Source organism: Glarea lozoyensis, assembly GCF_000409485.1.
Source record: "Glarea lozoyensis ATCC 20868 chromosome Unknown GLAREA1, whole genome shotgun sequence".
In the NCBI taxonomy this organism is placed as follows: domain Eukaryota; kingdom Fungi; phylum Ascomycota; class Leotiomycetes; order Helotiales; family Helotiaceae; genus Glarea; species Glarea lozoyensis.
The window spans coordinates 1,999,180-2,023,632 of NW_007360983.1; the positions used below are offsets into that span (position 1 = coordinate 1,999,180).

General features: G+C 47.9%; 7 protein-coding genes across 7 annotated transcripts; 4 read left to right on the top strand and 3 right to left on the bottom strand.

Moving 5' to 3' along the window:
- Positions 1 to 481: 481 nt before the first annotated feature.
- GLAREA_09308 (uncharacterized protein) lies at positions 482 to 3,876 on the top strand (the record flags this gene model as incomplete). The annotated part of the gene is made up of 6 exons (XM_008078269.1): positions 482 to 535; positions 635 to 864; positions 926 to 1,218; positions 1,264 to 2,391; positions 2,439 to 2,834; positions 2,882 to 3,876. The coding sequence occupies 6 exons, from the start codon at positions 482 to 484 to the stop codon at positions 3,874 to 3,876; spliced, it is 3,096 nt and encodes a 1,031-aa protein (XP_008076460.1).
- Positions 3,877 to 4,308: 432 nt separating this feature from the next.
- On the bottom strand, positions 4,309 to 4,929 carry GLAREA_09309 (uncharacterized protein; the record flags this gene model as incomplete). The annotated part of the gene is made up of 1 exon (XM_008078270.1): positions 4,309 to 4,929. One exon carries the CDS (start codon positions 4,927 to 4,929, stop codon positions 4,309 to 4,311), a length of 621 nt encoding a protein of 206 aa, XP_008076461.1.
- Positions 4,930 to 5,729: 800 nt separating this feature from the next.
- GLAREA_09310 (RmlC-like cupin) lies at positions 5,730 to 6,293 on the top strand (the record flags this gene model as incomplete). Its single annotated transcript, XM_008078271.1, has 3 exons — positions 5,730 to 6,066; positions 6,159 to 6,229; positions 6,279 to 6,293. The coding sequence occupies 3 exons, from the start codon at positions 5,730 to 5,732 to the stop codon at positions 6,291 to 6,293; spliced, it is 423 nt and encodes a 140-aa protein (XP_008076462.1).
- Positions 6,294 to 9,175: 2,882 nt separating this feature from the next.
- On the bottom strand, positions 9,176 to 11,812 carry GLAREA_09311 (Zn2/Cys6 DNA-binding protein; the record flags this gene model as incomplete). The annotated part of the gene is made up of 4 exons (XM_008078272.1): positions 9,176 to 9,189; positions 9,287 to 11,344; positions 11,392 to 11,565; positions 11,638 to 11,812. 4 exons carry the CDS (start codon positions 11,810 to 11,812, stop codon positions 9,176 to 9,178), a joined length of 2,421 nt encoding a protein of 806 aa, XP_008076463.1.
- A 3,056-nt stretch (positions 11,813 to 14,868) lies between these two features.
- Positions 14,869 to 18,612, top strand: GLAREA_09312 (uncharacterized protein; the record flags this gene model as incomplete). Its single annotated transcript, XM_008078273.1, has 2 exons — positions 14,869 to 15,272; positions 15,321 to 18,612. 2 exons carry the CDS (start codon positions 14,869 to 14,871, stop codon positions 18,610 to 18,612), a joined length of 3,696 nt encoding a protein of 1,231 aa, XP_008076464.1.
- An 831-nt stretch (positions 18,613 to 19,443) lies between these two features.
- On the top strand, positions 19,444 to 21,530 carry GLAREA_09313 ((Trans)glycosidase; the record flags this gene model as incomplete). The annotated part of the gene is made up of 2 exons (XM_008078274.1): positions 19,444 to 19,950; positions 20,607 to 21,530. The coding sequence occupies 2 exons, from the start codon at positions 19,444 to 19,446 to the stop codon at positions 21,528 to 21,530; spliced, it is 1,431 nt and encodes a 476-aa protein (XP_008076465.1).
- Positions 21,531 to 22,984: 1,454 nt separating this feature from the next.
- GLAREA_09314 (uncharacterized protein) lies at positions 22,985 to 24,231 on the bottom strand (the record flags this gene model as incomplete). Its single annotated transcript, XM_008078275.1, has 2 exons — positions 22,985 to 23,529; positions 23,586 to 24,231. 2 exons carry the CDS (start codon positions 24,229 to 24,231, stop codon positions 22,985 to 22,987), a joined length of 1,191 nt encoding a protein of 396 aa, XP_008076466.1.
- Between the last annotated feature and the right edge of the window lie 222 nt (positions 24,232 to 24,453).

A 24,453-nucleotide genomic window follows, 5' to 3' on the forward strand; every position in this document is an offset into this window, starting at 1 on the left:
TAACATATGATATATTCGAAGTTTTCAAATACCACTAAGCATTTATATGTTTCACAATTACATATGTTAGTACACGCAGGTATTGCAGTGTGTAACCTCGCAACTGTTGGTGGCGCTGGGGATCAAACTTGCACGTGACATCTCGCTGTGTAGCATGTGACGTGCGGGTTGGAAGCTCGCCAATTTTACCGGGACACAAGGGGCGAAAAAAAGCAAGTTCGGACTCTCCCGGTCAACCAATTGGAGGTCAAAACATACACAAGCATGCCTCAGCTCAGCCATGTCTGGCCCGAACTGGATAGAGATATCCAATCAATATGCACGGCGAGAGCGTGCCGACCCCTGACACCGACCCTCTTGGGATAAAACATCGCTGGCGAAGCCTCCAAGCGAAAAGCAAATATCTATGACAACTCCGAGACATATGAAGAGACGACCGTGGATCGTGTCGTGACCTCGAGTCGACTAGAGGAAACCAACGATGGCCTCCGAGGGCATCATCAATGTCTTGAGCGAGTTTGTCAAGAGGCAGGTGGTGAGTGATCCTGTGTTCCCGACAAGGCGTTATGCGCTGGCACCTACCCTACTCCCGAAGAGAGACAAGTCTGCAGCATCGTGAACTGATGGTTTCTAGAGCGTTAGTGAGGACCCACGAATCGGATCGGGTCGAAATGGAGCCAATTCTACTTCAGCCCTAAAGGTTGGAGTTAGTCCGACGAATTCGGCTTCTTTTTCGACGTTGTTCATGACCTTTTTGCCTGTCTCGATTTATGCGCTTATTTGTATTATCATTTTTGTTGTATTACGTCGCAAGTATCCTCGAGTGTATTCTCCACGGACCTTCTTAGGCAGTTTAGATATCCAGTAAGTAGAAGCCAATAATACCACAATGCATTATACGAGAGAACGTGAGCTGATTGTATAGTGACCGCTCCCCAGAAATACCAAATGGATGGTTCAATTGGATCAAGCCATTTTATCAAACACCTGATACAGTAGTCCTAAATCACTCCTCCCTCGATGGATTCCTCTTTCTTCGCTATCTCAAGGTCTTATGTGTGATATGTACGGTTGGTGTAGTCATCACATGGCCGATCTTACTGCCATATCATGCTTATGGAGGTGGATCCAATAAAGAACTGGACAAGCTCACATTTGGAAACATCACCACCCCAAGTAAACTCTACATGCATGCAATTTTGGCATGGATATATTTTGGTCAGTTTTTCGAATGCATACATAAGTCTCGACTGATGGAAACAGGATTCATTCTCTACATGATATCTCGAGAAAGTGTCTACTTTATCAGCCTTCGCCAAGCTTATATCGTGTCTCCCCTCTACGCAGAACGGTTATCTTCAAGGACAGTTCTGTTCACATGCGTGCCTCAGAATATTCTAGATACTAGGAAACTACGGAGAGTGTTCGGAGATAGCGTAAAAAACATTTGGATACCTCAGGATACTGAAGATCTCGATCAACTTGTAAGAGAACGAGAGCAAACCGCAGCACGCTTAGAGAAAGCGGAAATCGTGTTAATCAGAAAAGCAAATGAAGTGTACAGGAAAGCAATTGCAAATGGCTACCGGCCTAGTGGAATCCAGCAGGGAGTGCAATCTCCAACAACTGAGGACTTCAAGAAGCTGGAGATTAACGTCACAGAAAATGAGAACGATTTTCAAGGGAAAGACTCTTTCTCGTCTCCACCACTGTCTCCGTTGAATTCAGACTCACCTGGGGTACCAGGCTCGATTCAGGATTCCATCAAGACAGATGGAGCTCCGATTCTTCCGTCTGTAACTGGCGGTAACAATCCATCTTTCGATCTTAATGGTTCCATCGCTGCGCAATGGATACCTTACAGTGAGCGACCCGTTCACCGACCGATCGCAAATTACGGACGAAGAGTCGACACAATTAAATGGACCCGCAATCGCCTGAAGAAGTTGGCTCCAGAGATTGCAAAGCTAAGAAGTCGATATCGCAAGGGGAAAGGGCCGCTGATACCAGCGGTTTTCATCGAATTCCACACCCAAGTCGATGCGCAAAGTGCATACCAGACCCTTGCTCATCATCGAGCAAACCATATGAGACCTGAGATTACGGGAATTCGACCCGAAGAAATCAATTGGGATGCGCTTAGCATGCCATGGTGGGAGAGGATTGTACGAAGATTTTTGATCCAAGCTTTCGTCGCTGTTATGGTCGTGTTCTTCTCACTCCCCGCTGCAGTTGTGGGGATGATTTCAAACGTCAAATCACTGACTGAATTGCTGAAATTTCTGGCGTGGATCAATAAACTCCCAAGTGTGCTTTTGGGATTAATATCTGGTCTTCTCCCTGCTGTTGCGCTTGCGATGTTGATGGCGGTTGTGCCAATGATTCTTCGAGGTGAGTTGTACCATATTCAGTCATGACTTTTAGCTAACCCAGGCCAGCATGTGCACGTCAAGCAGGGATTGCTACTGAATCCAAGGTTGAGCTATTCGTTCAGAACGCGTACTTCATTTTTCAGATTGTGCAAGTATTCCTCATCACTACACTCACGTCTGCAGCATCAGCTGCAATCAAGGATATCATCAAAGATCCTCTTTCGTCTCGAGAATTGCTATCTAGGAGTCTACCAAAGGCTTCAAACTTTTACATCTCATATTTCATCCTCCAGGGCTTGGCGATGAGTGCGAACAGACTTGTTCACCTGGGCAGCTTGTGGAGGTTGGTTCTGATGCGCGATGTTGGGATCATCCCAAGGCTGAGATCTGCTCGGTATCATCGTCTGCGGAAGATCCATTGGGGAAGCGTGTACCCTGTGTTTACCAATATGGGTGTCATAGGTGAGCTGCATGATCTTTCGAGTGATGTTGCATACTAACAGTATTAGCTATCTCTTACTCTCTCATCGCTCCAATCGTGCTTGGAGTCGCTGCTATCGGGCTCTTCCTCGTTTACCTGAGCTACCGGTGGAATCTGTTCTACGTCTATTCATCAGAACGAGATACTCGTGGCCTGCATTATCCTCGAGCTCTCACTCAGACTTTGACCGGGGTTTATCTTGCTGAAATATGCCTGGTCGGACTTTTTGGTGTTCAAGGTGGTTACGGCCCAATGGTCATCACGTTTGGGTTGCTACTGATGACCACTTTAATTAACATGTCGCTCAACGACGCTCTTGGTCCGCTCATCTTCAATCTTCCTCGAACCGTAGCAGCAGAGGAGGCGTTGAGGTTAGCTGGCAACCACCCAGTCGATGCCTCAAACCTCGCAGACAAAAGCGACGCATTCGAGGACAATGACGCCGAGAACCAACAAGACATTGGCTACGATTCCGACTTCGACCCAGCCGACCCAGCAAACCAAGTAAGCCACGGCACACAACAAACACGAGGCGTCAAAGACGTCGAAGGCGTTGAAGGAGTCATCCAACTATCAACCACCACCGCCTCCGGCTTCCTCCGCAAAAGATACAACGCCTCACCACTCCCCGCCTTCATCGATTCCATCGACTTCTGGACCCACTGGATCTCGCCCGACCCAACCATAAAGCCCAACTTCGTCCTTAAGTTCCTGCACCCAGAGATCTTCTCCGACTACCACATCCTGCGCCAGCAAATCCCGGCTGATATCCCGGAATTCCACTACGAGGAATCGGTACTGAAAGACGCGTTTTGTCCGCCGAGTATGCGGAAGAGGTCGCCGCGGTTGTGGATCCCGAGGGATGAGGCGGGGATTAGTAGACAGGAGGTTGCGCATTGTGGGAAGGTGATTGAGATTACGGATTGTGATGCTAGACTTGATGAGAAGGGGATGGTGGAGGTTGATGTTGAGGGAGAGGTTTCGGGGTGGGTTAGGAGGGATTGGGAGGGGATTAAGTTTTAGATATGGGATTATGGAGTGTGTTTTGAGCGTTGGAGTTGGAATAGTGGGGTAATGGGATGGTGTTTTAATTACAGCTCGCAAAATTTATTGGTTATTTGGCTAAACCACTTAGCTTTTAAGCAAGGGTCTTTCGTTTCTCCACATCAAGGAAACAAAACCCAGTTGCAAATATTACATGGACTTAAATTTATTTCTCCTTGGATTGCGAGACCTCATATTTTTCTAACCATTTACAAGCAATGGATGACTCTTATATCCCATGTATATTTCCTAAAACAATCCTGCAAACAAAAAGTCACCGCCCAGAACAAATGAAGAAAGCGCATAGTCAACATCCCAAAACACCACAACACCACAGCACTTTTCAAACCTTCATCCAATACCCAATACACCTACCTAGGTACCTATCCATCCAAACACCTTCCAAAACAATCAACTCATAGCATAAACCCCACCCCCCAGCACATCCCAACACGGCACCCCCTCCTCCCCCATCCACCCAACCTCATCCCGCTCCCTCGTCCCCATCCGCCTAGCAAACTCCCCAATCTCCTCCTCCAACTCCCTCCACCGCACCTCCCGTCCACTAACACCACTCTTCCCCGTCACCACGCCCCGTGATCTACACCTCTCGAAAGCTTCACCCACCCAGGCTTCGCTATCAAACCCCTTCTCTCCCTCAATCTCGACTTCAGCGAGAATCTCCTCGAGCGCGAGAACATCAAGCACCTTCCCCACTGTAACCAAACAGTGCAAACCAGCCGCCATCTCCAAATCAGGAATCTCACCACGCTCAAACACCCATTGCACCTCTTTCACCTCCTTCCCACGCCTCACATCCCATCCCCTTCCCGCCCCCTTCTCTCGTTTCTCAACGCTGAATTTCACCAACGGCGTCGGATTCGCCGGATCTCCCCTTGTAGAAACAGGCGGGGAACTAGGTTTCGGCGTAAGCAGAAATGTGTAGTGATATTTCCCTTTTTGTGGGAGCGTGAAGAGTGCGATTGTGAGACGAGGTTTTTTGCGGGGTGTGCGGGGGGAGAAACAGGACATTTCTTGGCTGGCGAGTGTTGGTTTTGGGTTTGGATGCTGGAGGAGTATATTTGGGTGGGTCTTGGACGGGAGCTAGGTTGGAATGGGGATGGTGGGTTGTGCGAGGAGGTTGAGGATGGTCAGGTGATTTGTTTCATGGTTTGAAATGGCTGAAAGGGGGAAAGGGATCCGGGGGTGCTTATCGGGGTAAACGATAGGGCAGCAATGATTGGCCATTTGGGCCTCGACGGGGGTGGTTTGTTTGATTGATGTGATTTTTGGTGTTACATTATTTGTGATATGAATTTATTCAATTGTAGAAAGAGTGTAATTAATACCATTGAATGACTCCATGAAAAAATGGAAAATGAAAACAACCGGCAGGTTATTTTTGATATTGCAATTGAAGTGTTGAAAATGCTCGCCTATTCGGACTACAAACACATCTCTTGCATCTCCATACCGTAAGGCTACCCAATCTCTCACCAGATAACAACCCGCATCCCCAATTCATCGAATCCCATCTTCGACCCTACCATACAACTGCATCAATAACTCAAACCACTGCATCAATAAACCCAAAGCAGCAATCCCATCCCAGACGCAATGGCGGGGTCGCTGCTAGAGTGGGGCACAAGGGAAAGCTTCGCTCTTGCTGACACCCGGATGTTATCATAAGAAGCTGGGTTGCTCTGGGTTTTGAGTCTGAATTCAGTGCTTGTATTACAATTCAATTGTTTGTAAAAGATAGAAGATAAAAGGTATGTCACTCATCTCCTCCCAAATAGAGACGATAAGTTGCAAAGTAATCCAATCTAACAATGGGTTCCCTCCTCAGCAAAACCAAATCCCCCAAACCTACCACCACACCCGAATCCAAACCCTCCAACATGTCCTTCACACACTTCTCCAACGCGCAATCCTCCTTCAAACCCCCTCTCATCGCCAACGAAAACGCCTATCTCGGCGACATCGCGACGTCCGAGCCCAACGACCCAACCTCGCCCATCTCCGCGGGTTTCTATAGATTGGAGAAGGGCACGCCGCTCGTGTATGAGTATACGTACCATGAGATGAAGATTATCGTGGATGGCGAGTTTGATATTAGTGATGAAAGTGGGCAGAAGGTGCATGCTGTTAAGGGGGATGTGTTTTATTGTGAGTAATGGACAGAAAGGGGAGGGGAAAAGGGAGAGGGCAGGGACAAAGAGAGGGGAAAGGTGATGGGGATGATTGCTAATAGGCGGCAGTTCCTAAGGGAAGTAAGATCACTTTTACGACTGAGACCTTTGGATTGGGGTTTTTTGTTGGGCAGAGAAAGGTTTGTTTTCTCAAATGAAGTTGAGTAGTGGACGCTAATTTGTTTATAGGAGGGAGCTGCGTGATTAGTGAGCGTGAAGAGTAATGCACAGGATGATTAGGAGTGGTATATAATGAATCAAAATTTTGACCAAAGATCTATTTCTTACCAGTTATGCTCGTGCTCAGAGGGCTGTGTGTCGACATCAGATTGTCATATCTAAAAACAACAATACTAATGGTAGAGTTTCTTCTAAAATAAAAAGCCTCCCGTGGGTATGTTCTTAATTCCTTCACTATTTTGTTGTGCATTAACTTTGATCCCACCAATGGCGTTCGTTTTGAAGCTTCATACCCGTTTTTTCACTTCGAAGCTCCAAAGATATCGGTCTTCCGAAATTCGAAGAGGATATCCTCGTCGGCTAACGGTCCGTTCATTCATTATTCAATGTATGAGCTGTGTATGAGCTGTAATCTCCGCTACTCCTTTTGTTGCTTCTTGCACCGAGATCATCATCTGGCTGAATGAAACGAAGTACCAGCAATCAACTTGAAAATATCTCTATACCATCAAATTCTGCATCTTTTAACTTGTTTCCACTCTATCGTTACTCATCTAAACTAAGATAGCATACGTTTCCTTCATTACCAATGCGTTTCGCCAAACGAATGTCGAGGTCATTAACATGAACGTGAATGTAGCAAGAAGCTCTTTAGATTTAATCCTAATCACAAACTTCCTACAAAGGAAAGTTCTAAGGATGTAGAGTTCTTTAACAAGTCTAGAAAAGAGGGCAGAGGATTATTTCAATAAGTCAGTGGCTCGAAAACCCAATAACAGAGCACATGTTATATCCAACTTTTGAATCGATAACACCCCACTCTGCTTATCACTCACCACCTAGACCACCAAAACCGACCACCAAAACCACGGCCCAGCTCTCAACCTCAGAAACAAAGGCACAGATGCTTCACACATTCACATCGCATTAAGTATCCTACAAACCCACAAAATAACTCAAGACCAAACGAACAAAAAATACGCCCCCGGAATTCCACACATCAACTATAAGTCTAGAAGGTACAAGAGGTTCTAGACCCCGGGGAATCCCCATCTCACGCACGGCAGTCCCCCTCGAAAACCTTCTCAATGTGAAAGACCCATACATCAAATAGCCAATTAGCAGACATGATTACCTAAAGCCAGCTGCCAACGTAGAAAGGATGAAATGCAGAATACCCTGGTAGATATCTCTTTCTGGAAATACCGAAATGTTCGAGCATAAACCTTCTCAATGGAAAAGAAAACGTGCTCACAGAATTTCCTGGACGGGAGGCTTGGCGTATATATAAACGACCAACCAGCATACAACGCCTCGATTCTCATCCACATTACCAGCACGTATGAACGCTCAGGGCGAGGATCAAGACTCTTACCACAATTCCCAGATGATACACGAGAAGCTACGTCCCCCACGCTTCGTATTCACATATAAACCATCCCAATTCCTACGACAACCCTCCCAGAATACCGATCCCATCTCGTCAACATCAGATAGATATTCAATCAATTTCCATCCGACACCCTGGATACATATCCACAGATCTATAAAACCGGAATCCACAACCACGGTCTGATTATATGAAACGGCATAGCACCATCCTCAAATCACGAATCTCTCATCTCCCATCCTCGTCTGCATTAAAATCTACAGATCGTGGGCGTAGCAAGGGGTTCTGAGCCGTTTAATAAGCATCCGTGGTGTAGGAGTCGGTGATTTGGAAATATTTCACGCCCGAGACTCAACTCATGGTTTCCCAGGTTTCACCATCAGCGAACGAGATATTCGTCTGTTTGGAGGGGTTTCAGTGACTAACCACGAGCGGAGTCGGCGTTACTGCTTAGAGTGCTCTTCAACTCGTCTATGGCCAAGTCCAATCATCAATCGCGCCCGACTGTTTCAGATACTGCTTTTATTCACAAAAGATAAAAAGCCAATCAAACCATTGTTCAATCGAGATATTCATTCAAGCCTATATACTCAAGATTCAAGATATACCCACCCAACTAGCTACATAATACAAATCATCCCCTTCATATCTTCGGCCCTCCACCCCCACAACACCGAATATCCAGACTGAATATCATCATTTCGACAAGACAAATTTCAAAGGGTATACATACACGCACATCCCGAACGCCACGCTGAACCCAGAAATACACAAACAATCTATAACAAGACACAAAGAAAACACCCTGACACAAAACCAAGGACATCCGAATAACGATGGGTTTATTCAAAAGATCAAAACCAACCCCAGATGCCGATGTCGCCAGAAGCGGCGCAAACATATCCGAAAACGCGGCGGGAATGAATCGAGATGCAAATGCATCGACATCGAATCTCTCCACCACTTCCACGCTGGTCCCAGGGAGAGAAGAGAATCCGAGCCAAAGAACCTTGGGATCGCACCAGCCGTCGCGCGGTGAACATTGGCCAGCAAATCCGTGGAGGGGTGGATTTGGGCCCAGTGCAAATGACGTGGAGCGGAGGAGGCAGCTAGATGAAGACCTGAGAAGGAAGAGGCGTTCAGACAAACGGCCTAGTTTTTATGAGAGGTCGATGGATAAGGAGCTGAAGGACGTAGGGGTGGCTGCATTTTTCTGTAGCAACAGGTTGCCAGGTATCTGTTGCAGTGAGTGTGAGAGAGCGAAGGAGATGGAGCTGAAAGCACTAGGGCCGGCCGCATTTTTGAAAAGGGACGGATTGCCAGAGGTGTGTAGCACGTGTGAGAGGGCGAAGGAGAGGGAGCAGAAAGCACTGAGTGAGCTGAAGGAACTGGGGCCGGCCGAATTTTTGAAAAGGAACGGGTTGCCGGATATGTGTAGTGCGTGTGAGAGAGCAAAGGAGAGGCAGCTGAAAGAACTGGGACCGGGTGAATTTTTGAAAAGGAATGGGTTCCCCAATCATCCGAGCAGTACTTGAGCATGTTAGCTCCTTGACGGGATAAAAATGCTGGAAAGCGAGCTGTCTGTCGCCCACTAGAAGTATTAGAATCAAGAGATGAATAGACTTACTTTCCCAGTCCCAATCCTTCATCACGCCCACCCAATGCATTCGTCCTCTGACTGTCACCTCCGGATCCATATTCTCAGTAACCGGCTCTTGTTCTTGTCGTCGTTTCTGTGGCGCTGATATACTACTGATGCTCTCACGTCCAGACCTTGGCTTCTTAGCTACTGTGCCACTCGTGACATTCGCATTGAGCATATCAGAGAACGAAAAGACTTCATCCATGGCCAGTTCCTCCTCAAACTTCCGTTTACTGCTCTCGGAATGAATCATTCCACCATGAGTTGGTCGTCTTCGATTCTCTCGTTCGGCTTGTGCAATTTCTGCTGCATCCCGTCGTGACCAGACTTCCTGCATCACTTCCCAACATCGGTCGACATTTCCAATCCACATCCGTGATGCCATACTCAGCCAACGATCCTCCACCCACTGACGGTCTTCTGCATCATATGCTTCGCAGCCGGCAGCGAGTAGGGGATATATTTGAACAATCACCAGACGACTGCTTAGTGGAACAGTTGCAAGATATATCAGGACTTTCTTTGCTAATTGTGCAGAAGTCAAAGATGGGATTTCAGGTACGGCCTGATGTAGATAGAGCAGAGTTGCATATCGGTATGCCTCTGCAGTCTGTAAAGCGTGTTGAATCTCGCTCGTAGGGTCTTCTGGTCTTTCGAAAGCAGACCCGGGAGGTGGTGACCATTGTTCAATCAATTCCTTGAGCTCGATAGCCTGGCTGATGACTTGGATCGAATTCGATTCCACAAGTCTCACTCTCCTGCACAGATTCGCCACCCTTCCAATCAGCGGAAACAAGGTAGACCCACAGCCCATCAAAGGATCAATCTCGTTGTTGTTGGGAAATGAAGGCATGTTTAGAGGGGTATAATGATCAAAATCAGTACCTTCATCATCAACAGAGGTCAAACGAGCAATGACATCCATATATATCCAGGTGTTGCAAAGAAATCGTAGTCGTGATAAGTCGTCTCCCATCAGAGGTTTCTTCTGGTGAGATACGATTGCCTGATTGACGAGAATCTTTGCGCCTCTCAAATGCTCAATGCCAGTGCTAATGTGCTGATCCCAGGACTCTGAGAAAGCAAGCACCAAAGTCGTCGCCAAAGCGGTATCTGTCCGCATCTTCTCGATTCCAGTCGCCAAAGAACGGATACTACGCCGCATATGCTCCATGCCATCAACTCTCAAGGCTGGCTTTTCTTTCGAGGTGTGAAAGGCTGTCATGGATGCAATTGCATGGTACAAAGCTGGCGAATCTCTTGCCAGCGGCCATACCAAAGTTCTCCACGGATTCTCTGTCGGGCCATCTTTGACCGATAAGATACCGCAAGTTTGTTTGTCGAACCTGAGCATTAGCATTTCGGGACTTCCAGCTTGCACCTCTGGCTGTCTGTAGATTTTGTTGAAGGGGTCGTCACCCATGAAACCTTGCGGCGTTGCTGACCTAGAAAGAAACCGGACTGGACTTCTTAACATCCACGAATCCATATCCGGCATATCTTCTCGAACAATTTCCTCTACTTCATCATCCACCATAGATGCTTGACTGGGCTCTGTTTGTGACATGAACTGTGTATCCATGGGCGACATAGATAAAGAAGGCGTCGAGAGGCCCAGTGGAGGAATCGATACACTTCCTGGCCTGGCGTTAAGCTCGGAGCCAGGTAATAATAAATCCATCAAGCTCGGAGATTGCCCAGAGAAAGATGGTCTAGTAGCCGAGTTGGGCGGTACTGACTGCGTATCATCAAACAAGCTGCTCAAGCTCTTGGTGACCGCATCTGCCTCAAATCTAGGCCTGGGTAATTCCCGCATATATGGGGGCGTGCTCATGTCAAAGAATGGAGGATGATCGAAACTGAGATCTGGCAGAGGAGAGAAGTTACGAGGAGTAGATGCCGCAGCGCTGAAGAAGGTGTTTTCCATGGGAACATCCGTTTCGACTGTAAGTTCTGCCTCCAGTGGTGAAGACGTTTCCGAAGTTGGGCTTCCCTGTGAGGCAGTGGGTATAGGTGCATTCTCCTGACTGATGTCAATCGTATCTACCACACATTATTATCTGCAACTCTGCGAAGACCAATACACGTACTGTTTTTGGGCTTAGCTGCGGGTGCCACCTTAGTAGCAAAAGTTGTCTCCTCGAATGGCCTCCATTTGAAATCCTTCTTGTATCCTCCACACGGGACGTTCCTCTTATGGCATTGCTGACATGTTGGTTTCGTTTCGTCGCATTTTAAACGTTTGGCTTTGCAAGTTACACATCCTGTGAAGTTATCAAATTAGCATTTGGCTTATCAGACCCAAGATAAGGGGCTCCCCATTTCTTTCAACATACCATTGCGGCTTTTGGATTGCTTGGGTTTGACAATACCCGTCTTCTTCTTGGTCGTACTGGCAGATGCTTTGGCAGGCGGTGGTTTGCGTTTGGGAACGGGCGGTGGTTCTGGCGCAGGTTTGATGATGGGGGATGTCAGGAAGGCGGTTGGCGATGGAATCGTTATGGTTTCCATCGTGAGAGCTTCTTGTATGGAAACATGGACGATTCGAACCTTGGGTATAACAACAACACGCAGTCTTGCCGGCACCGATTATTGAAGCTGGTGATGAGTTGTCGGCGTGACATTAGAAAAGTGAGGTTGACGAGGGGAAAGTGTTCCCATGTGTACGAGAGAGTTTGGAAGGCTGAAGGCATGATTGGCGGGTGATAGGCTGGCCATCCGCCCCTGTCACCTCGCCTACAACCGCCTGTGAAGCAATCTGTGGAGAAGGCGGGCAGCGATGATTAGCGACTCAGACCCCGGGATATCTGCCGCTACACCAGCTCGCACGCCCAACCGATGCCCAGCTGGACACCAAAAACACCACCACGGTCCAGATGGGATGCAGTCCCACCAGCTCGCCGTTATCATCGACAACTCCTCGCAGGGGTAGAATGTTCATCGAGTCTTTCTAGACGTTTGCTGCGTTTTCCCAGATATCGTGAGCCTCAACTATGTCATATCTGCCTCGTTCGCTTTCTCGTCTACGCACTCGAGTTGAGTGCACTTCTTTTCGTCCTCCACACCTTTTCACCATGCTGAGAATGCCCGTGATGAAATTACGAAATCTGTGTGTAGGCCTTTCATAGCCGTCCGTCGCCGGATGTTGGTGGGAGCAATGATTCGTGGAGGATGGCGGGGACTGATAACGATGGCAATTCGTGGTTGATCTACTGTATTTACGGAGGGAAATCGGCTCTTTCATGCACAGTGAGGCATGACATGGCAGCAGAGATCCCGGAGTGATGTGGAAGCTCGGCGAGAAGATTAGAGAGGAGGAGTATCATATGATCTGGTGAGATGGATGGCACAAGGTGTTGTGATATGTTTGTTTCGAGGACAAACAAGAGAATGAGTTGAAGATGTGAAAATAAGGTATGTCTGACATACAGTTGGTAATGTGATATCCAACCCGAGAGGAAGGAATATATCAAGGTGCTTACACCTTACACCTATAATGAGCCGCACATGTTGTATTCTTGCCGATTCTCCGCTGCTCTCGCTTGTGGGACGTCCAATGTCAAAGGGGAGAATGTTAGTATCACGTGCGGTTGCTTTTGCCAAAGTGCTATCCGTTTCTCTGAGGTTTAATTTTTGCTACCAACAATCCAGTTAGCAGGGAAATCTAACCCGGAGCAACCACTACCTGAGACCTTAAGTTCAAATAGGTGAAGCTGGCGTGATTATCACGTGTGCTGCCAAAGCAACTCAGAAAACTAGTACTCGTACAGGATATACCTTGAGAAAACATTCATCCGTACCGTCCCACCACTTCAAACGTCTAAATTCAACGGCTCACGTCATATGGTCAGAGATTTAACTAAATTGAAGGTTCTTCAAAAGCTCTACCCGGTTTTCAGATCATTTACACAAATACCTGGATCATCCCGAACCACCTACTTAACATAAGGCGTCCCGTTGTTCCAAGTTGCTTCCACGAAATCAGAAAATGCAAGACGATCTGCAGTAACTTCCCAGGACTTACACAAGTACTACAGTACTACAGTACTCTAAGTTACAGGTTCTGTTCTCCTTGCGAGCTGCAAATAAACCACGAAAACCTGGCGTGATGGCAGCTGTTATCGCCACTACTGCAGCAAAAGTGCCGACACGAGATCTCAAATCCTTCCGGCTTGACCAACTTCCAGTCATGGTGATACTGGTACCTCAAACCCATCCCGCGTCATCTCCTCCAGCATATATCCCATCCCACGGCTGAGTACTATTACTTCAGATCATCGTGATACAGTTCCAAGGCCTTTCGGAGCCAGCTCCTTCGTTATCGCAACTTACGACAATCGCAGGCTGGGAATACACGCGAAGTGGGCATGGAGTGGGGTGACGAGTATAGTTTTCAACTCTAAACTAGCCACATCAATTGTTGGGAACATGCGAAGTACAATTAGGTCTTCCGAGTTATGCGACTCTCGGTCAAACTAAGCCAGCCTTTCGATATCTTGCTGTTGTCGGACCCAGCCTTTTCTTTGCCATCATGCACCTAGTCCACGCAATCGTATACTCCGCCCTGAGAATCCCCTCTTCCCAAACCTCGATGAGAATCAAGACGCTCGATTATTGGATATAAAATCAAGATCACCAGCCACAGATGTAGATTAATTCAACACCGCCACAGCTGCTAATTCATCCGCTAATGATTCAAAAACCTGAAAATGGATCTGTCGCCGTAAAGAGCTGGTAGTCGATCATCCTAAGCGGCATTTATCTCCGCTGCTAATGGCCAAAGCTACCTGGTTGCCCCGTTCCAGCAGGCCAGCCCAGCAGACCCCTCCATTGCCTTGTTTACTTGTCGACATTGTGCCAATGAGCAACGACGAGCTGAAACCAAGGCAATGCGAGTCAAGCCAAAGGAGCCAGAATTGTATGCGCCATGTACGAAAATGCAACGAGGGAGACTAACACCTGACTATGTCTGTTGGGGTAGTATGCAGGAGAACAAGTTCTGAGCTCGGTGGTCATTGTCCTCCTCTTCAAGACAAAAACCCTTCAATATATTGTTTAGGAGATTTGCTTCTGCCTTCAATTTTATTTCGAGCCCGGTGCGTACAGAAAACGGAAACGAAGAGTCCTCGGCTCATCTACCGCCAGCAGCCCTGTCCGTCCCCTTCGAGTCGCGTTCACAAACACGACTGTGAAACGCAAGCCTCGCGCTCAACCACCCACCGCTGTCTCTTCTGCTGCTGTTGCTTCGTCTCCAGAAAAAGTCGATCTTGTCGTCAGAAAATAACTTGATTTTCTACATAATACTCCGCAATCCCTGAACGACAAGGTCCGCTCGTCCAATCTCGCCATCATTTACTAGGATTCACCCAAGTCGACATCTTCCACCCCAGCTGTTCGCGCCTCAACTCTGTTCCGTCGCAACATCGCATTTCAATCTCCCATCCGCCCTCTTCATCTTGTCCATTACTTACTCCAAATACGATCTGACAGCTTACGGCAATTGACGGTGTTGTGGAGGAAAAATGGAAGGGAGTGCAGAAATATAACCAACAATTCGAGGACACAACATGGGGAACGAACAATCCTCACCGAACCCTCGACGAGGCCAGAATAAACTGTCGAAGCCGAGAACCAATTCTTCAGGAAATGCCCTGAATACCGGCACTCCCAATTCAACGCCCGGTCGAGACAACTCTCAGTCCCACGATTCATCAAGGAAATCTAGGTACAGCCTCTTCACGAATGACAGCCACGGAGAATATAGCGAAGATGGCAAGGAGAAGCGCCCCAAGCGGATGAGCATCTTCAGATCGAAGAGCTCGCAGGCGAGGAGCCGCGCTGCATTGGATGTGACTCCTGAAATAATGGTAGAAAGCGCGGAACCAGATCCAGTGGAAACACCGGTTCGCAGATATTCAGTTGTGAACCATAACAGCCCAGCACAGTCAACGCCTGATCTTAGTATGCAGAGGTATGTTAATTCGCCCACATTGGAGTCAACACTAATGCTACTCCGCAGACCTCGATACCATGCTCGAGCCTCCCTCCAACACCTCCCCATTTCAAGCCAACAATCTCGACTGTCATTGGTGGCAGAACAACAATCTCCCCCACCGGAGAAGGTCGAGATTATAAGAAACGGTTCATTTTACAATAGGGAAATAGATTCGCAGGTCGTAAACCCTCCGCTATCGAGTAGAACGAATTCAGACACCACGCTATATGGTCCGACACGACGGAGATCGTTATTACAGCATGGGGTGGTCACAAGAAAAGAATTTGGCTCCAATGACCCTCGAAAATCATTACCTTCACAAGTGAAAAACATTGAAGACCTTCAGGCTTATTATTATGATCCTTCCCGGTCGACTTCCTCTCCTCTTGCGAATCTTGCAGCAATAGGCCAATCAATACCCGCGAGTTCTCCCGGCCAGCGAGTCCAGACGCCCAATGATATGGATTATGGGCATATTGGGGTATATAAGCTAGGATCTCTAAGAATCACGAATGGAACTGCCAGTCCTACACCCAGCGATGGGAGACCTGCCACTGCTACAGCTGAGGAAGATTATCTGACGATGGGTGGACGACAGAAAGAGTCCAACCACCGCCACGGGCTCAGCCAGAGGAGCAATACACTGGTTCCCGCTGACACGACCAAGCCCGCCTGGGTTGTGCACGAGGAATCTCCTTTGCGACAGTCTCAAAAACCAGAACAAAGATCATTGTCCATCAGCACAACCCGGGCCGAGCTGGATCCGTCTCTGGCTCTGTTTGATTTCAGCACGAATCACGTTAATCACTCACCAAGCAGATCTCTCGAGTTTGCAAAGCAATACATGGAAGAACTCCCGCTCAGTCCATTTTCTTTCGATAATTCATCTCCGTCACCATTGACCCCAGGATTTCAAGCTACGAGCAAGCACACGGCTGTGGAGGACGATCTGTTTGAAGCAGAACCTGATAGTCCTCGAAATGACTTATCTCCTTCTGCACCTCACTCCTTTGACTCTGGTTACGGCACTTCCGCCAGTCCTGTGGTCATCAGAGGTCCTCGAGAATATATTCCAAAACCGTTGGCGAAAGCGGACAGTGGCTACAGTTCAATTGCTTCTCTGAAATCTTTCAAGAAAGACGCTGCTCCCGCAGTACCGGCGAAGGACTTGCAAATCACACCAAACAAGGAAATTTCCCGGCTCAGGTCCAGCATCCACTCCACGTCTTCTAGCCCGATCAGCAAGTCACCCAGTGTGACACAGGATTTTGTGGAGTTGCCAGCTCTAGAAGTCATGCTACCATTTTCCATGGACGGTCCACCGGTTCCTGCCAAGATTCCAATTTTGAAAGGCAATCTGCTGCAAGCGCAAGCTCCTGTTGTGCCACCTAAGATTCTTGAGCGAGATGTTGCGTCTGAATTGAAAGTGCACAAGCGGCAGCAGAGTTTACCCAATACATCAGTTGTGGCTGTTGAACAGGACAATTTTACTAAGACGAGTGGAAACAAAATGCAGAAACGCCCCAAGTCAGTTCAGCCAGCTGTTACAGCTCCCGTCTATACAGTGCAAGCGTACAGGTCACCAAGCGACGCATTCAGTGTCCCCTCTGTTCCGGCAGAGTTTGATAAAAAGCTTGATCAGCGAGTGAGTGGGTTTCCAGTGGCATCATTCCCAAATACATATTCCACATCGGTTGGGCTACGAAAATCTTCAAGCAAGGAGACGCTGGGTACGATATTTTCCGTTGGTAGCGCTGAGGTACGGGATGAGGTTGAGTTTGCGAGACTTCAGGGCAAGTTGCCTCCTATTCCATCGACCATCCCCGAGAATCCATCCGTAGTTCCTGAACGGAAACCGGCACCCAATCGAAGAGCCACATTTCAGGCTTCTACAAACAATTCGCTTCCTTTCTGGAAATCGTTCGATGCACGAAAGATATCCTCACGATCGAAATCCAGAGACGCACAGCCTATCTCACCACCCAAGACTGTGGAACAGCAGGCAGAAGATTATGAGAATCATGTAACTGCTTTTAATACCGTGGCTTCCTCTCTTGGAAGTTCTCCGTACGATATCGCTACTACCATCAGACCACCAAGCTCCGGCGCTGCATTGCGAGCAAAATCGATGACTTCCCAGTTTGAAGCTGAAGCGGCGGAGAGATTTGCCCGAAGCCGCAGTGTCTCACAGGAATCGGAAATCTCTACTGTTTTGTCATCTCGAAGATCGTATGATTCTATTTCAACTGTGAACGCTATTGGTCCATCTACCCCAACAAGGAATGGTTTCCGAAGAAGCTCTCGAGAACCGCCTCCCAGTGCTCATGCGAATAAGCCAGCGTGGAAAGCAGCTAGCAGAGTGCCAATGAAACCACAGGTATTCGTAGCTCCACAATTGCAAGATTCGTATGACCCCGAATCAAGATCATCGACACCTGCCTCTGGCGAATTGAGGCAGAAGAAGCCTCCGGTCTCTCTTAACAATCAACGAAAGAGTCTGCCAGCCATAAGAAGTTCAAGAAGCAAGACGCAGCTGCCTGATCTTCCCATGTCGCCTACACGGGCACCACCCGCACCACCGACTACCATTCCAACAGGCAATGTAGAGACACTAGCTGAGGTACAAGATCCATGGGCGGCTCACCAGAATTTCTGGTCCCAACGACGGCAGTCCGCTGGGGAAGCGTTGCAGACTCGAAAAAGTTTTGACAATTCCAGGTCCGGAAGTCGAAGACCATCAATGGAGTCGCAGACAGAGACCAAAGCTCAGTACGGTCATGCAATTCAGCGAGCATCCACCACTCAACCCACTCAAAGCTATGGCTATGATGAGCAGTCATGGAATGTCCATGGTTCAAATCAGTACCAGCGACAACCTTGGACCGGCCACTCTACCGGGTCGCATCGTAACTTTTCACCACAATGGGTGCAGAGACAGACTTCCGCTAGTTATGATCATACTTATGAATCTGATGCGGACCACCTCACCAACGGCGCAGCTGACTACGGATATTATTCTCAAGCTGATGATGGATACTATGCCCAGCCAGAACAAAATTCGGTTGCTCACCACAACCTACCTCAACAAATTCACTCTGTCCAGAATTCCACCAACGACATGCTTGTGCTCGATCGCTTCTCTGGTGGTCTCGGATACAATTATGATCCGAACTATGGCCTTGCTGGCAGCGCAGGAACTGCAACCTCTGGCAACCCTTCCAGAGCTCCAAGAAAGGGCGTCGAAGCCTCCCAACTCTATGGAGTCGATCTGAGTGATGTCCCTGTATTCCTACAGCGCGTCAGAGTCGAACAATGAACTATTTATAACATTTAGCGAAACATATATTATCATGTCTGGATGTCACCGTCCTCTTTCTTTTGTTTCCAAGGATCGGATATCCTCAATTCTGCATACGGCATGTTATTTAGCGCGCATATATCTTGGTATCTTGTACATTTACATAGGGGAATTTGGGATGGAGTCTGTCGTGCTGCATTTAGCATATGAAAAGGCAATGATTGTATTTGTACATATTAGAGAATAAGAAATGATACCCTATAGTCGACTTTGTGTCGTACAGTTCACGTGCAGTCGTTTCATGAACCACGAGCTACGGAGTACCGCAATCGTTTTATGGATTGAGATCATTGTATTTGTTTGCCAAGTGGCTCTGATGAAAGTTTGGATGAGGTGTGTTGGCAGCGGTTGGCGGACTGGGCGACGCTTGGCGTTGTTGATGTAGATGGAAAAAGACGTCTCCAAGAAGATCAATTATTTCTCAAACGGCACTTGAGATTAGGAGAATCTCCAACTCCACATTTCCCACAATTTCCAACTCGTACCCAACTCTTGGGATCAAATCTTTCGTGGCTTTTCCGCCGGCCCGTCAAATTAGTCGCCATGGCGCCAACGTCCCGAGCCTCTTAGTCGAGCGCTCGGCATCGTCAAGACGTCCATTCAATGCAGCTTGACAAGAGCTCCAACGAATTCCAAGAAAACGATGCTTCTTGTTTGTCAAATTCGGGTAGGCTGTGCTACTTATTACGAGACCATAAGTATGGAAGTCTCACCCAACTCTCCTTTTCTCTTCTTCACGTTATTTCGTCTCTCTGTACATTTTTATTTCACCCCCGTCACTCATTCACCATGCTCCTCCCCCTCCTCCTCGCCGGCCTCGCCGCCGCCCTCCAGCCCATCGTCATAGAAGGCACCGACTTCATCAACTCCGCCACGGGCGCCCGCGTCCAAATCGTCGGCGTGGCCTACCAACCCGGCGGCTCCTCCGGCTACTCCCCCTCCACCGGCGTCGACCCCCTCTCCGACGGCCCAACCTGTCTGCGCGACGCAGCACTCATGCAACGTCTCGGCATCAACGCCATCCGCGTCTATAACGTCAACCCGGATCTCAACCACAATCTGTGCGCTAGCATCTTCAATACCGCCGGCATTTACATGCTATTGGATGTGAATTCTCCGATGCAGGGCGATCATATTAATAGAGAGGCGCCGTGGACCACGTATACGGCGGCGTATCTTGAGAGGGTGTTTAGGGTTGTGGAGGCGTTCAAGGAGTTCCCTAATACGATGGCGTTTTTTGCGGGGAATGAGGTTATTGATGATTTTGAGAGTAGTGTTAATGCGCCTTATATGAGGGTGAGTTGATTTTTTTTGGTTGTTCGTTTTTTTCATGGGGGAGCTTTTGGGTTGGGGGGTTGTGGTTCGATGTTATGGTTCTCTTTGTGTTGCTAGTGAGCAATTCGAGGAATTTGAGTAAGTTACTCAAGTTTCTCGGATTGCTTGTGAGTAGATCGAGTATGAGCTGATTTTGGGTTTTGGGTCTCTCTTCTGTTGTAGTGGGGGATTCGAGGAGTTGAGTAGCTTACTCGAATACTTCGAATGCTTTATAAGCGATTTGAATGTAAGTTGGGTTAGTTCCACTGATACGGTGTTCTGATATTACTGCCGAGTTGTATCTGAGGAAACTGTATTACTCGGAGTCAACTCAGCTAGGTTGCCACACTGTTCATTACTCCAGTTCGACCCAAGTCATTTACCACGCCTTTAGTTTTCATTGCCTGTTTGCTACTCCATGTTACGTTTCATTCCATTAACCAGCTGTCTCTCAATCCACTTCTGTGGACTGTTGTATTTCAAATCTTCACCAAATTTGAAGTTCCCTTTATCTATCATTCTACTTTTTTCATTCAACGACATGATAGATGATCATCCTGTTTTTTTCGCGACCATGTCTGATTTTCCTTCCCAATTTCATCTTCAATCTTATCATATCACAAAACTAACATCTCCAGGCCGTAACTCGCGATTTAAAACTGTACATCGCAGCCAACTCCCCCCGCTACATCCCAGTCGGCTACTCCGCTGCCGACGTCCGCGACATCCTCGAAGACTCCTGGAATTACCTCCAATGCACCACCACTGGCGACGCAGGTGACGCCTCCCGCGTCGACCTCTTCGCCCTAAACTCCTACTCTTGGTGTGGCAACGCCACCTACCGCTCATCAGGCTACGACATACTCACATCCACCTTCGCATCCTCCTCCGTCCCCGTCTTCCTCTCCGAATACGGCTGCAACGAAGTCGACGGCCCGCGTCCTTGGACCGAAATCGCCGCTTTATACGGCGAGGAAATGCGCGAAACCATGTCCGGCGGCGTCGTCTACGAATGGACGCAAGAGGAAAATAACTACGGTCTCGTAGAACTATCTGACAACGGCGACATCCAACTCATGGAAAACTACAACAACCTCCAAACCCAACTCGGTCTCTTAGACTTCACCGTCCTCGAAGGCCAACCCGGCCGCAACCGTCCCGTCACCCCACCAACCTGCGAAGCAAGCCTCATCCAAAACACCACCTTCCCCACAAACTTCACCCTCCCCGCCACCCCCGCCGAAGCCGTCACGCTCATCGAAAACAGCCTCGACGGCGCGAATCAGGGTCGGCTGGTCACGCTTACGAGTCTGAGAGTTGAGCAGGGCGTACAGGATGCGGGGGGTGCGGATATTGTGAATTTGGCGGTCGAACCGGTGGAGGATGGCGAGGTTAATAGTCCTACGCGGACGGGGAATGGGGGGCCTAGTACTAGTGGTACGGGCACGGCGACGGGGTCGGGGGCGAGTGGTAGTGCGAGTGAGACTGGGGCGGCGAGTTTGGTGGGTGTTAAGGCCGGGGGTGTGGTTGTGGGGATTTTGGGGTTGTTGATGAATTTGTAGAGTCTTATACCTGTTCTTTCATTGAATCGGGTTACAGGGAGTTGTATATAGAATGTGCCCAGAGAAGCATCAATCTCGGTTTTCTTTTGTTTCGCGAACTTGTAGTTGTATATTCTGGTAATGGTCTTTATAGAGCCAAAGACGTATAGACAAGGTCTCTGATAAGTCTCCAATGTAAATCAAGATTTAATGAAAAAACTTCACTTTACAGATAAAATCTCCTTCATCTGATTTAAGTCACTTGCTATGAGACCGAAATTTGTGCCCACAGACCGTCCACAGTAAACCACTGCCAGGTACCTTTCCACTCCCTTCGCTACTCTTTCTCTTCTCGTAGAACTCGGGCTTCAAACGACATTCGTGGGGTAGATGTTGATTGAACCCGGTACTTCGCACGTAATTATATTTAGCGCTGAACGGGAATATCAATAACGGTGACGAAGGAGTGAGGTTTGAAAGATTCAAGAGAACGGAAAAGTCCTTTGGCTGTGGGAAGTGAGTGGTTGTTGTGGGTTTGGAGGTTGTGGACTTGTAGGCGAGGCGGGAAATAGTTGTATTGACTTTGGATAGTGCGGAGCGCGCAGTTGTGTGATGAAGCTTCGTGTAATGGTGTGGTGATTAGGTTTGTATAAATAAGATTTTACTTGCGGATTTCGAGACTTGTGTTCGGGTTAGAGAATGAGGAGTTTGAGACTCGTGATGGTACAGGGGATCTTTGCGGCTCAAGAGAGATGTACAGGACCTGGACACTGTGTACGCGAAGAAAAGACCGGATTCTAGTGATGCCAATGACGAAAGTGCTAGGCTGAAAATTCTATCTTCTTCGTCATTGCTCGAGTGAGTTTGTCTCGAGTTTTATCCTGAGCCCCGGGCGTCAAGAATGTAGTCCGAATTATTCCTACACGCCGCTGATTCGCGAGTTGAAAGCCCAAAATGTTAGCCAGCGCTGATAGACTTTTCTTTTCAGAGAATTATTAGTGTTCGAGTTAGTCTCCTATTGTATAAGTAGAAGGCTTAATAGCGTCGATGAACTTGAGAAATCCGATTGTCATGCTAACAGAGGCTCTGCTCATCTAAGCGGGTAATGATGTCGTAATTCGTTTTCGAAAGCAATAAATGAGATGCTTTGGTGGAGGACGCTGTACACTGATATTACTGTGGATAGAGAAACCAATTCGTTCGCAGCTTTCAAGTTCTTCGAAGTATAAGCAAAGAGGATGTTTTCTCGTTAAAGGATCAGTTTCATGGGGCACGAAAGACACCACTGTTTTGAGATTAATTATGGCTAATAATTTTCTGATCTGACTGCCTCTGAAACACATAAGAAATGGCGAACAGGAAAATAAATCTCCGCAGACCTTTGCATCCGTCAATCTTCATCCGTACGATTCCGAAGCTGATATATCCCGAGCAAGGTACCATCGACCGTCAAACCTGCATCATCCATGTTCCACCTATGACTGTTTCTCAGTGTCCACTTTCACGAGCGCTGCTTTTGGTGTTACATATCTGCTGTTGACCCGTCGCTCGTCTCGCGCCTGCTCGTGAGTGTCAACTGGCTGATCCGAGGACAACCAAGAGTACCACCATGTTGAACGTTTATGTCTAGTACGGCAACCCAAGTCCCAATGAATTTGTGTTACGTCCTTGCGCTCAGGCTTCTTGATACAGTCAAGGCACAAGCCCTGAAAATCCTTCAAAACCGTCTCTGTAGCGAGGTGGACGACGTCTTTGAAGTTTGAAGAACAGAGCTTGCAGTTCTCGACTGGAGGATGATATTTGAAATCTTCAAGCAGATCAATGGCACTCTGAACCGACAGTTGTCCCTTTCCATAAGTCTTCGTCATTAACGGCCATGCTTTAGTGGCATGAAGTGCTTGCTCGTATGCGAACAATCCTTCCTTTCTGCACTTGCATCCTGCGACCAAAAATCGTAAATGGATATACAGGCCGTCGTGAAGTTTGTGTGTCAAGTTCACTCTTGCACCATTGACCCCGCCTAGCATCCAGTCAGTACGTCCAAAAACAAGAGAAAAGGGATCTGGTTGGTCTTACCAACAATACGAGGTGCGATTTGAAGATGTCGAATGTGTGGATGAGGGTTCCAGATAGATATATGACCAGCTGTCTCAAATACCAGCTTCTTGGTCACCGCCATGAATCCTTCCGCATAGTCAAATTGCCGACAGGGATAAACAAGCATCCCAAGTTCGTATATATCCTCTGGTTTCGTATTCTTCATGAAATATGTAAAACAGCTTTTGAACCAATCATTCAATAGCTCTAGTTTGAAGAAGTAGAAATGACTAGCTTCAATGACGTCGAATAAATCAGCCGTTCTAATCTTGCCACGGCCTTCATTCATCGTCCCATGCAGAAATCGAAGCCAAATTTCAAGTCCAACCAGATATTCCGATTCGAGATCAACGACACTCTGATTTGCTTCCTTGAATCCACCTGTGAGCATCATCTTAAAGGTCGTGGAATGCTCGATTAACACGCTCTTCTTGACTTTCAACTCAGCAAATATCTTCCCTTGAATGATATTCTTCCCGACACCAGCTCCTTCAAAACTGAACTCGTTGTTCTTTTTGTAGGGTCGAAGAATTAGATCGCCGGCAGGATGGATGATGATTCTCTGTTCAGCGGCTTTTAGATCGATCTGTCGCATCTTGGGCTTCTTATCGGAAGACGACGACATGATTGCGGGTGAAATATACTGTTTTGAAGAATGTGTTAGTGCTCCGATCTAGTTTTCATATCAGGAGTGCGGGTACCTGAGTTACGGGGAGTAACGTGAAGGAGAATGCCGCAAGCCAGGTCGAGGGAAAGACGTTGTCGAACTCGATCTTCTTGTTGTATTGAAGAAGGTTGAATGATGAAGGACTGTGTTGACAGACTTGAAAAAAGCATGCTTAAGCGA